The sequence below is a fragment of the Capsicum annuum genome, chromosome 2, assembly GCF_002878395.1.
Source record: "Capsicum annuum cultivar UCD-10X-F1 chromosome 2, UCD10Xv1.1, whole genome shotgun sequence".
Lineage (NCBI taxonomy): Eukaryota > Viridiplantae > Streptophyta > Magnoliopsida > Solanales > Solanaceae > Capsicum > Capsicum annuum.
In genome coordinates, this window is record NC_061112.1 from 136,426,024 (window position 1) to 136,439,192 (window position 13,169).

At 35.8% G+C, this 13,169-nt stretch overlaps 2 protein-coding genes across 2 annotated transcripts; one reads left to right on the plus strand and one right to left on the minus strand.

The window, feature by feature from the left end:
• The first annotated feature begins 3,310 nt into the window (after window positions 1-3,310).
• On the plus strand, window positions 3,311-7,994 carry LOC107859735 (galactan beta-1,4-galactosyltransferase GALS3). Its single transcript, XM_016704827.2, has 2 exons — window positions 3,311-4,839; window positions 7,405-7,994. Exons 1-2 carry the CDS (start codon window positions 3,674-3,676, stop codon window positions 7,748-7,750), a joined length of 1,512 nt encoding a protein of 503 aa, XP_016560313.1. The 5' UTR covers window positions 3,311-3,673; the 3' UTR covers window positions 7,751-7,994.
• A 1,388-nt stretch (window positions 7,995-9,382) lies between these two features.
• LOC107861284 lies at window positions 9,383-13,097 on the minus strand. Its single transcript, XM_016706628.2, has one exon. The coding sequence runs from the start codon at window positions 12,447-12,449 to the stop codon at window positions 11,352-11,354; it is 1,098 nt and encodes a 365-aa protein (XP_016562114.2). The 5' UTR covers window positions 12,450-13,097; the 3' UTR covers window positions 9,383-11,351.
• Window positions 13,098-13,169: the final 72 nt, after the last annotated feature.

Consider the following 13,169-nt stretch of genomic DNA (forward strand, 5'->3'; position numbering starts at 1 on the left):
ATCAATCAATACTACATCATCTGCAAAAAGCATACACCAAGGCACCTCTCCTTGAATACACCGCGTCAACACATCCATCACCAAAACAAACAAAAAGGGACTAAGAGTAGATCCCTGATGCAATCCTGTCAAGACAGCGAAATGCTCTGAGTCTCCTTCCGCCGTCCTCACCTGAGTTTTAGCTCCATCATACATGTCTTTAATTGCTCTGATATATGCCACCGGGACTCCACTCACCTCCAAGGATCTCCAAAGCACCTCCCTGGGGACTTTGTCGTATGCCTTCTCCAAGTCGATAAACACCATGTGCAGGTCCTTCTTCCTTTTCTTATACTATTTCACCAGCCTCCGTACCAGGTGAATTGCCTCCTTCGTCGAGCGGCCAGGCATAAATTCAAACTGGTTCTCCGAAATAGACATTATCCGTCTCAGCCTCACCTCGACCACTCTCTCCCAAATCTTCATAGAGTGACTCAATAACTTAATACCCCTATAGTTATTGCAACTCTGAATGTCACCCTTGTTCTTATAAAGAGGGATCATAGTACTTCACTTCCAAGCCTCGGGCATTTTCGCCGTCTTGAAAATTCCGTTAAACAATCCAGTCAACCACCTTAAACCAGCCTCGCCAGAAAACTTCTAAAAATCCACAGGTATCTCATCAGGCCCCGTCGCCCTACCCCTTTGCATCCTGCGAACAGCCTCTCTAACCTCCTCTACCTTAAAACGTCTACAATAACTAAAATCCCGACATTCCTTTGAGTGCTCCAGCTTCCCTAACCCAATAGCTCTATCCCCTTCGTTATTCAAGAGCCTATGAAAATACGACTGCCATCTATTCTTAATGTGGCCGTCCTCCACCAACACTGTACCGTCCTCCCCCTTAATGCACTTCACCTAATCGAGGTCACGACCCTTCCTCTCCCTAGCCTTAGCGAGTCTAAACAACTTTTTTCCCCTCCTTTCTCCTGTAATCCCGCACACAAGCTCTCAAATGTTGTCGTCTTAGCCGCTGTAACTGCTAGCTTAGCTTCTTTCCTAGCTAACTTGTACTCTTTTCTGTTTACCCGTTTCTCTTCTTCATCCTTACTCTCAACCAACTTAGCATACGCCCCTTTCTTGATCTCCACTTTCTTCTTAACCTCTTTATTCTACCACCAATCCCCCTGATGATGCCCGGCCCGGCCCCTAGAAACACCAAAAACCTCACTAGCATTCTCCCTGATGCACCTAGCCACCCTATCCCACATACTATCCACGTCCCCCCTACATTCCCACACCTCCATTCCCGCCAACTTCTCCCCTATCTCCCACACATTCACTGGCGTCAAGCCGCACCACTTAATTCTAGGTCTACACTCCTCACCCCTTCTCTTTCTATCCTTCTTTATACCCAAATCCATAACCAAGAGCCTATGCTGGGTCGAAAGATTCTCACTCGAGATGACCTTACAGTCCTTACACAACGCCCTATCCCCTTTCCTAAGCAACAAAAAGTCAATCTGGGTCTTGACTATTGCGCTTCGGAAGGTGATCAGGTGATCGTCCTTCTTCGGAAAGTCCGAGTTCACCACCACCAGCCCAAAGGACCTCGCAAAATCCAATAGAGTAGCCCTCTCTTCATTTCTTTCCCCAAAACCAAAACCACCATGCACATCACCAAAGCCTCCCGGTAACACCCCGATGTGCCCATTGAAATCTCCTGTTACAACAATTTTCTCCGAGCTAGGCACGCCTCTCACCACCTCATCCAAAGCCTCCTAAAACTGCATCTTCTCGTCCTCATCCAAGCCCACTTGCTGCGCATAAGCACAACACACGTTCAGGGTAAACCCCCCAATGACCAACTTAATAGTCATCAACCTATCGCCGATCCTCTTTACCTCTACCACCTGACCTCTAAGCTCTTCATCTACTAAGATGCCAACTCCATTCCTACGCCTCTCGCTCCCAAAGTACCAAAGCTTGTAACCATCCACATCCCTAGCCTTAAACCCTACCCACTTGGTCTCTTGAACACACGCAATATTAAAATTATTAGTAATGCTAAAATCAATATATTAAAATTAATTATATAAGAGTTATTTTTGTTTGATTTTTACATTAAAACAAATATAATATATCAAAGTATCAATAATACTCAATAAAAATATAATACTATAGAAACGTTAATGAATATGGTTTATTGAATAAGACTACTACTTTGTATTTTTTCTAAGATGGGGTCTGTCGGAAACAATCTCTCTACCTTACATGAGGTAGCGATATGAACTGCATACACTCTACTTTTCTCAGACCCCACTAGGTGAGAATACACTGAATATATATTGTTGTTGTACTTAGTTACTTTATTTTAAAATAATTGACTTTTATTGACTTGATATTTTTTTTTTAAAAATATTTATTAGGATTGTATTTATTAATTATATTTTAAAAATATAAATTTAAATATATATACTTTATATAGTCTTTTAATGATAGATATATATTACAATATAATAAAATTTTATTAATTTTATAAATAAAATAATTAAATTAAAATACATATTTTTTTTAGGGAAGGGACCAACTAAAATAAATGGGGGGAGTATATAGAAGAATGTTACTGGATAAAGTAACAGAGTACAACAACATTAAATTTAAAATTTTCTTCAGTAAAAAATTAAACAATACTAAAATTAATATATGTATAATTTTCTTTAATATCTCGTGTCAAACAATAATTGTACCACTGCAAAAGAAACAAAACCTGGTAAGATGCACCAAGTGTCGTAATGTCGTTAGTAGTAGAGTTTTAGGAAAAGTAAAAATAAAAATAACGAGAGAATAATGTTCTTTTGACTAAAAAATGGAGAACTTAACATATTGGTCATCCTATTTTCCTTTACTTTAATCGGATTTTCCGGGCAATTACACCACCACCAGATGCAATTAGTCTTAATAATAAATCACTCTCCGCGTTATTATATTCCTATATGTTATTCTTCCTCCTCAAATTGAGATGACACGGTTATTAAAAAAATAATGATTGATAATGTAACTTTATCATTTTGTCCCTATTAATTGTATCATGCTATTAGTTTCAATATTGATTAAGTTATTATACAACTGATAAAACTTTTTACATGGATAATTAGAATTATAGGGATTACCAAAGTTTTTGCAATATTTTTCAAAAGTCGATAATTTAATACTTGTAATAAAGAGTAATCAATTACAAAGGGTATAATGAGCAAAAAAATTATCTTATCTTAATTAATAAAAAATATAAATAAAATGAATAAATAAATTTAAAAAATTTGGAACATATATACGCATGTTACGTAAGTATTTATTATTCCCAAACTTTATAGATTTACCACCCAAATTATTGCAGAAAAAAGATTCACTTTGCTTTTCATAATTTTAATTAGGAAAAAGCCTTATGCATATCAACCTCCTTCTCCATTGTTGATTTATAAACAACACGATCCCCTTTACTCATTCTCACTACTCCAAATGCAGATTTGAGTGCAGAGAGAGAGAGAGAGAGAGAGAGAAGCAGTAGCAGCATTGTAGAAGAAACATCTAGATATACTCTAGAACAACCAAGCCTGGCTTCTCTTCCTTTTTCTTTATCTCTTTCTAGTACTGTCTTTCTTTAGTTTGTTATTGTTGAGTGTCTGTCATCAGTATGAATAAGGAGAAAGAACGGAAGATGTTGGTTGGTGTTGTTTGGAATTGTGCTGCTGAGCTTAAACTTCTACTCACTGCTATTCTTTTTCTCTGTTCTCTCATCACTCTTCTTCACTTCATCCCTTCTCGCTTAATCTCTTTCTCTCCTACCGATCTTGGTAACTGTATTTCCACTCCCTCAGCTCCAGTACTGCTTCACTCTGTTTCTCATATTAATGTTACTGCTAATTCATCAACCCCATCTGCTTCACCGCCGCCGGCGATGGAGAAAGACAGACTGCTACAAAACGGCGTCGTTAAGAGAGTTTTCAACCCGTTTGGTTCAGCTGCGTACAACTTTATTCTGATGTCTGCTTATAGAGGTGGTTATGATACGTTTGCTGTAATGGGTTTGGGTTCAAAGCCTCTTCACGTCTATGGGAAGCCGAGTTATCTTTGTGAGTGGGTTCCTTTTGATGAACAGCGAGACCCCATTTCCGTTGTTGGTCACAAGATCCTTCCTGATTGGGGGTATGGAAGGGTTTATACTGTGTTGGTCATCAATTGCACTTTCCCTGAACCAGTCGGCGATGGAAAAACCGGCGGAAAGCTCCTCATTCACGCCACCACCAACGGCGGCGGCGACAGTAGCTTCAACACCACCGACACATTCGAGGCATTAACGGAAACTGCACAGGATTTCGTTAACTTTACTTCCGTATTTGAAGCTCCACCGAAGTATGATTTCTTCTACTGCGGTTCGTCTCTATACGGAAACTTGAGCCCACAGAGAGTAAGAGAATGGCTGGCATTTCACATCAGGCTGTTCGGAGAGAAATCTCACTTCGTAATTCACGATGCAGGAGGTGTACATGAAGGGGTAATGGAGGTGCTAAAGCCATGGATGGATAAAGGATATGTTACATTACAGGATATTAGGGAGCAAGAGAGATTTGATGGGTACTATCATAATCAGTTCCTTATTGTTAATGATTGTTTACATAGGTATAGATTTCAAGCTAAATGGATGTTCTTCTTTGACGTCGATGAGTTCATTTTTGTACCCAAGAAGAGCACCATTAAATCTGTAGTTAATTCCCTATCGGATTATACACAGTTCACCATTGAGCAAATGCCGATGTCTAACAAGCTTTGTCTCGCTGAGGACCGCGGTAAATCCTACAGGTATTCCTTCCAAACTCCCATTGAACTTGTGAATTTCTTGTTTCCTTTTTGTGTTTGTTTAAGAATATATTTAGCAAAGGGTATGCAAAATTAAATATACACTCGTTAATGTCTACTACTATAGACCACATCATTTTCCAGCAAAGGGGTTGCCTAAGGTGGCTCCGGCCATGGCTTAAGAATGTTTAACAACATTAGAAGCTCAAATTGGTCAATATACTTATCAGCGAACATTCAAAATAATGAATTTAAATTGTCCCGTGTTGGGATTATTAATTGAAATAAATAAAGAATTTTGGTCCTAACTAAATCAACCATCCCAATTTGGAGTAAAGTATAATTGTGGAGTATCTATTGCATATTAAATTATATATATCATTGTGTTGATTGTGGTTCCTCTAGACAGGAGTTCTCTTAGTTTTTACCTTAAGTTCTGAAATGTATGATTAGGGGATGGTTAAATATTCTGTTAATACTATTAGATTATCTAGTGGTTTTGAATTTTATTTGGTGATGTCTTGTAGTGGTGTATAATTAAGATGCTTTGATTGATTATTAGACCGTTCACGAGTAAAGGAATTCTTGATTGCTCCTTTAGTTTGGTGATTAATTAGTCTTGTGACCTTGGTGTAAAGTATGATTATTCCTTCTTGTATTGTCCTAGTGGAAGCTAAGCTGTCTTAATTTGTCAATACTCTATTCCACTAATGTGGCCTTTTAGGCTGGATAAGAGAGAATTTCATTCATGATCATTTAACTTTATATTTATTACCTAAAAGTTACTTTCATTCATTTCATTCATGGTCAATTAACTTTGTATCTATTACCCAAAAATCACTTTTCTTTCATTTATTTCATCCATGATCATTTAACTTTACTTCGACCACCACAAAAATCACTATGATTGGATTTTACAATAATTCCATCGAAAAAATGATGTGTCAACCTTAATTAGTTCTTAATTTTAATTTAAGTGAATATATAATATATTACTCATATCTTGACCCTTTTTATATATATACACAACCCAATTTTCCTTTTGGATTATAATGGAAGAATATTAATTTTTTAATAGATTAGAGTACCAATGAAGACTATTTTCATAAAAAAAGTTGGTGATATTTTTATGAAATAAAATTATACTTATGTATTCTTAAAATCCTCTAAAGTTGAGACATGTGTTGGTAAATTATTTTTTTCACTAATATTATGGTATGTAGTTGATAAAATTATTTTTCTCCCTCTAAAATTGTGACATGTGGTTGATAAAATTATTTTTTTCATATATTTTTTTTCTTGCCACTTGAGTGTTTGCATTCGATCTATCATAATAATATGATAAACTACTCTATTTATTGAGTTTATCTTTGTATTTTTAATTGTTTGACTAATCGATCAATTCTCTTAAAAATTTTATTATAATATTCAATTTCTGATAAATTACATATTGTTTAATTAATTTAATTGATAAATATAAAAATTAGATATCCTGTAATTTCTTTATCTATTAAAGTACTTTTATTTTATAACTTTTATTAACAAAATTGTACGTTAATATAACATTATTTGTACAAATTTTGACAATACTTATTCAATGACACAATTAAAAAGATTTTATTTTAAAACTATCTTTAGCATGTTGATTTATTTTCAAAGAATTAAAGTATATATTTTTTTAAATAATATCAGACATGTATTTTTATTTTATGTGTTTTGAAGAATTTATCTTGTTTATCACTCTTTTTAGATGTACCTTTTTGGTAGATAAATGCAATATTATGAAATGTTTCAAAAAAATATCAATCAATTTTTTTTTAATCTAATCTATTAAGAAATTGGTATTCTTTCGTTAAATAATTGATAAGAAAAATTGGGTTGTGCACATATAAAAAAGGTCAAGATATGAGTAATACATTATATATTCACTTAAAATTAAAATTAAGAACTAATTAAGGTTGTCACATCATTTTTCTGATGAAATTATTGTAAAATCTGGTCATAGTGACTTTTATGATGGTCGGAGTAAAGTTTAATGACTATGGATGAAAAGAACGAAAGAAAAGTGACTTTTGCGTAATAGATAGAAAGTTAAAGTTAAGTGACTATAGATGTAATAGATAGAAAGTTAAAGTTAAGTGACTAGATGAAAGAAAAGTGAGTTTTAAGATGTTTCTCCATGGTGTTTGGAATTGTAAGCTCGACCAAATAAGTTATCTTGAAGAAATTTAGATACTTAATACTCATTACCAATTAAAGTTGGATTTTTTTTTGTTTATAGGTGTCATTACTTAGTTGTAACTTGTAATTGAGCATTCTTTTAGAGAGATACAAACTGACTTTGAGGCTCCTCTTGTATGTTTGAATGATTAAGTTCATCGTTTCTTCTATGGTAAGCTGGATTACATAGACTAGAAGATTGGAGAATAGAAAACGATTTGCAGGTTTTGACATATAGAGCTGCATTCTGATACTATTCCAACTTTATGGGCTTGAATTGTCTTTGCTTTATATACTTGGCACGAATTATCTATTTGTTGAATTCTTTGGATGTTAATGTGACTGCAGAAAATGGGGGTTCGAGAAGCTAGTGTACAAGGACGTGAAAAGGGGTATTAGGAGGGACCGAAAATATGCAGTGCAACCTCGCAACGTTATAGCCAACGGTGTCCATATGTCTCAGAATACAGTAGGCAAGACAACACACAAGACAGAAGGGCGTATCAAGTACTTTCACTATCACGGTACCATTGCTGAGCGCCGCGAGCCATGCAGGCGGCTCGTCAACACCACAGAAATCACCATCGACGGTACCCCTTACGTCGTGGATACAACAATGAGGGACATTGCTGCAACTGTAAAGAGATTCGAACTAAAGATGATTGGCACTACATTACAAAGAACGCGGCAATGAGGTCAACATTGCCGGTGCTTTCTTTTCAAACATGTGTTTATTTATTACTACTTTTATTTAAGTTTCTTTTGGTTAGAGCTACATATATTCTTCTCTTGTTCATTTCTGTATGATAAAATTCTCTTAAAATTTTTGAAATAGAAACATGAGTATAGAATTAGAAACAACAAAGACAAGCATTAGTATATGATTCATTATTAGTATATATATTTAATTTGTTAGGAATACAGGGTGTTTTGCACTATTTTGTCTTCAGTGTATTACACTATTTTATTCTCTCTTTCATTGATATGGGTTCCTTTTATCAAAAGGATGGCTGGATTTGATTATCTTGTCGGTGTCAAGGGACCTCCCACCCCATATCACCAAACAACTAGTAGCATAGAAAAAGAAAGGTGAATGGTATTAGAAAAATGATTATCTCTGTTTGGTGCTTTCCAAGAGGGACCTTATATAAACTCACTTTATCCTTCTTTCGTTTGGGGTGTTCTCAATCAGGGATCCTATTAAGTCTTTGAGTCAGGTTGATCCGAATTCAATATCTTTCAACACCAAAATCATCTAAATTTAGTATCGTTTATGCGAGAAATAATTTTAAACGTAAAAAAAACTAACTATAGTCCAAGAAACGATAAATCTGAATAAGAGTACAATGAGCTTAGTGCTAAAAACTTTTAACAAATCATGATTTGTGGATTGATGCTTTGTTTATGGGAAAAGATTTGCTTTTGCTTTCATATACCAAGGCCAAAAGGTTGGTATTTCCTCTAGAACAATCAAAGTAGTACCTTTATTTTAATTTATACCAAGAAATTGCATACTTGCAGGTCATATTTGACCTTCAGCCAAGTCAAATAAGGCATGTGGATGACAGAAGGGTCCTTCTTGATTATTTCCTTTGATCAAACTAACAGAAGTCTCAATAAAAGAGTAACCTTTTTATTTTTTTCTGAAAGAAGAACATTTTCTTGGATTGCCAGGCAAGAATGTTACTCCCTCCTTCCTGCCGACTTTGCTTAGATTTTTCATGGACCCATAATAGCAATTATTGAGGAAAATGCTAAAGGCTTCGAGTATACTCCAATCTTATGGGTATGTTTGAGAGGTGTCATGCCATATGTCAATATTTGGCTGCTTGTGTAAAACCAACGGCCTGAAAAATGCAATATGATAATACATGATTAAGACTGAGCTAGCTAGCTACGTTAAAGATACTACAGGGCACGATGAGGATGTGTGTTAAATGGAGTACCTTGCATGTGTACAGCTATTTCCTTGATTAAGCTAAGCTCCGTACAAAAGAATTTGGTAGAATGTTAATTCATGTTTTGCGGTTTTCTGGGGGGGCCCTCCTTTCTGCCTTTCAATCTTTTTTTGACTTTATAGCATATCACTGGTAATTGCATGGTGAGATTTTCGTTGTTCTCATTGCATTCAAGTTGTATTTAGGTGCATTCAAGAAGAGAAAGATCAACAAAATACTGTACAACTCCTTTTTGTTTTCACTCGCGTCTGATACTACAAAATTTACTTAAATTTAGAGGTAAAATGCTTTCTATTGAAAGAATTAAGTTAGATACTTATATTGCATACACGAAACTCAAAACTTAAACCTTTAATAGAAATTGTAACTGTGTGGGACTGGACCCAAGCTTTAACAAACACAAAATGAAATTGGTAAAAATATACTACAGGAGTGGGACAGTGGGGACCTAAACAGCATGGTGATAGGGGTGTTTTGTATGGAGGAAATAATGGATGGGACCAGTGGAGTTTTAAACCAACTGTGAATTCAATTAAAGATCCAAGTGAGTTACTTAATACCCTCTCCTGTACTAAATGAGTTTCCATGAGATGGGACCATCTTATAGTTAATAGAGTGCTCTAGATTACCATATATCATCGACCCTATACATTTTTAACGAAATAACATTGGCGTAAAAGAATTATATTCGAGCTTGTTTTTGATTTATACTTAATTATTATTTTACTTTCTACGTAATTCATAACCGCTAAGGTAGTGGTGATCCTTTTTTGCTCATCTTTCTCGAGAAAATAATCTCATATATGAGGATAGTTTCATAATATTCCCCTATTTACTTATCATGATTGACTACTATCTTGAAATTACCCTCAAATATCAAACATATGGGACCATTATTATTTTTGTTTGAAGTATATAAAAATTGTGACAGAGCAGCAGCAGCTTTTAACTCACCGATTCATGTCGGCAAGAATTTATAGTGAAAGTGATTCCTCAAATATGAGTTTTCTCTAATTTAAATGTATCTTTCTTCATATATTTTTTGTGGGAAACATTTTTATTTCTACTGAATAAATCCTTCTTGTTTAAATTTCATTCAGTTGAAACACCATGAGAACAAAGCAGTAGCTTATTATTACAATCAACATTGTCAATTATCTTAGGAGGTAAATATACTTTGATCATGGTAAAATTCTTTAATCTGCGTTTCCACAGGGTGATTTTTTCCTTTACCAAAAAAAGGTAAAAACAAAATAGGAATTTATTGCAAATTGACATTTTAGTAAAGTTGATGTGTCAGTTAACTTTACATGAGAAACTATAGGGCGTACCCATTGGGCCTAGCTGCTGCTGGAGCCCAATGTCTTCTGAGCAAGTACCCTGTTGAAACTCTTAAAAAATTCACAGAGCAAGTACCCTGTTGTAGCAACTAGCCTGTCTCCGTCCATTCTAATTTCTAACTAATTCTGACCCACAAGCTATTAGTTAACAACAATAACATATCCAATATATTTCACCAAGTAGGGTCCGGAAAGGATAGTGTACGCAAGTCCATACCACTACCTCAGAGGTGAGATAGAAAGTCTGTTTTCGATAGAAACAATCTAGACAAGAAATAGTAAAAGGACAAAATACAAACTACGCTTAGTTAAATGGAATTAAAATTTAAATAGTGGCAATAAAAGTATCCTATTTTTCCAAATCACCCTTACCTAGGTCTTCTGGTTGATCGGATTAAATCTTGTACCCGAAGAATATTATTAAGTGAATAATAATGTAAAGATGCCATGCGGTGAAAAGTAGCACAAAAATTCTTAGCTTTTTGCTTTTTTTCTGTTGAGAGGATCAATAGGATTCCCATTTATCCTTACGCGTGATTGTGGTTGATGGTGGAGGTGCGCTCAACCACTTGAGCAAGCCTCGATCACTAGTCAATTAGTACAGAGTTTAATAATACTAAGGGTGCATTAGTTAAAGCAAAGTTAGAATTAGTCAGATTAAACTAATAGAGTTTCACGTTGTAAACCAAATGACTCATACATTACATTACAGTTTAGTATCACTCATGAGCTCTCGCTCAATCTACATCAAAATCCATATGAACAAAGGTTTTACAATGCTGCTTCCATTTCATCTCAAGGAGGAGTATAATTATAAATATTGGGAAAGAGAAAGAGCCGCGCGCTGTATTTAAGTACTGGGGATTGGGGGATCATGCAGAAGGGGTTCATCCGAACCTTCTTCACCGGAAAATCACACTGTATATTTACAAAGTCAACTTTTTTGATACATACATAGCAAATGATGAATCCTTTGGTAAAAATCCGATAATATATATCATGCACTTTGAGCTTCTAGGAAGGTAGTGAAGTCTTCTCTAGCCCTGAGCATTCGTGGTGTTATGCAGGACTTAGGTGATGGCGGGTACGATGTCGGGGACGACGTAGAAAACCGAACATGGCGTGTAGATTCATGTGATTTCCTCGGAGTTGTTACTGTTGTTGTGTTTTTCAGGACCCCTTTTACTTCCTTGTCGAAAACAAACCCTGTCGTAACAGGGGAAAATGTGTCGTCGTTCACATTACTGCACCTGATGAGCTCCATTGGCAGATCAAAAAACATGTTTTTGGAGGCAGAATCTCCTACGTCGTTGATTATAGCGGCCGATGATGTCCATGAACCGCATTCGAATTTCTCCAAAGACACTGTCCTGGAAACTACATGTGGTCCTATATCGGACGATGATGATACTCCGCTTACTTGCCTTCTCCCTGCTTTTACATGTTTGATTCCCTTTCCCAAACCTGGAATGAACAAACACAATGCTCCGCATTTGAACTTCTCCTCGTCCTGATTTCGACCCTCCAACCTTTTATGGTCGTAAATTTCATCTTTTCTCCCAACTTCTGATTCATGGAAAAAGCTATCTGTATTGAACAGCTTAATGTTGTTGTCCACTGGTGCTGCTACTTCTTTATGAGTGCTATTAGGGGTGAACCAAATATCGAATTCTTCAGGTGGAGCACTGGCTCTGCCTTCACCACACGACTTGCTCCTCCGTAAGTGGATTTCTCTTAACCGTTCAAGGTTAGTGAGAGCCACGGAGTGCTGACGAGCCAAATGATTGGTTGATGACGACATGGGAGAGGGTAGTTGACTCATTTGGTTCTTGTAGTACTTGTTCTGCTTCTTCGAAAAATTGGGAGATGAGGTAGTTGAGTTGGGAAGGCTGAAGCTTAAGATTTTCTTGGGAATGTTAAGAGTTTTGGGTTTTGGATAGGGGATGGCTAATTCATTTGATTCTTTAAGGGAAATGGGATCCACTGAAATTTGCTTCTCACTGCCTAGGCTCTCCTGGTTGACTAACAACTTGAGGTCAGTTACTTCAATGAAAGTTTCATTATCTGATTCTTGAGGATCCATATAGGCAGGCATATATTTGAGCTGATGTGAAGATGAGAGTTGATTAAAACTGAAGAGTGGTGAGAACAGCAGTTAAGAGGAATGAGGTATTTATAGGAGAAATGCAGCATGGGGTAGAGAATTAGAATGTGGATGCCATGTCTGCCAAACCTTAAAAAGTTATGACTCCCACGTTCTCTAGTCTCTCACTCTCACTCAGTATCACAAACAATTTTTATAACTATATTTTATGACATGGGATGCACTACCTGATTTAGTTTTAGCAATCGAGCAGTGAGATGATTGAAATTCTTTTACTCCTAAATAGAAGTGTCAGGTTCGAATTCTAAGAATGGAGAATTTCTCGTCTTGGTAGAGGACACTTCATCTCGTAGTAACCCTATCCCGCATGAATCTGGATTAGTTGAACCAATAAATATTGAAAACAGTATAGTTCAACCGAAAAAAATCTGTTAAAAACCTAATACAGTGTAACACCCCCACGTCTGCCACTTGTGACTACTAAAAGTTCTCATATTTTCTCTTAATAATAAATCACAAAGTCGTCTGATGGGTGATACATAAATTTCTCCTTAACTGGTGGACTGGGAAATTCATAGTTTTATAAAATTTTAAGCAAATTAGTGGCATCAACCCGAAATAGTCTCAGTAGACTCTGTCCTTTTTAAAAAAATGACTTTAAAAGAAAGTCTCTTAACTAACCCCCCCCCCCCCCCCCCCACCATAAAATAA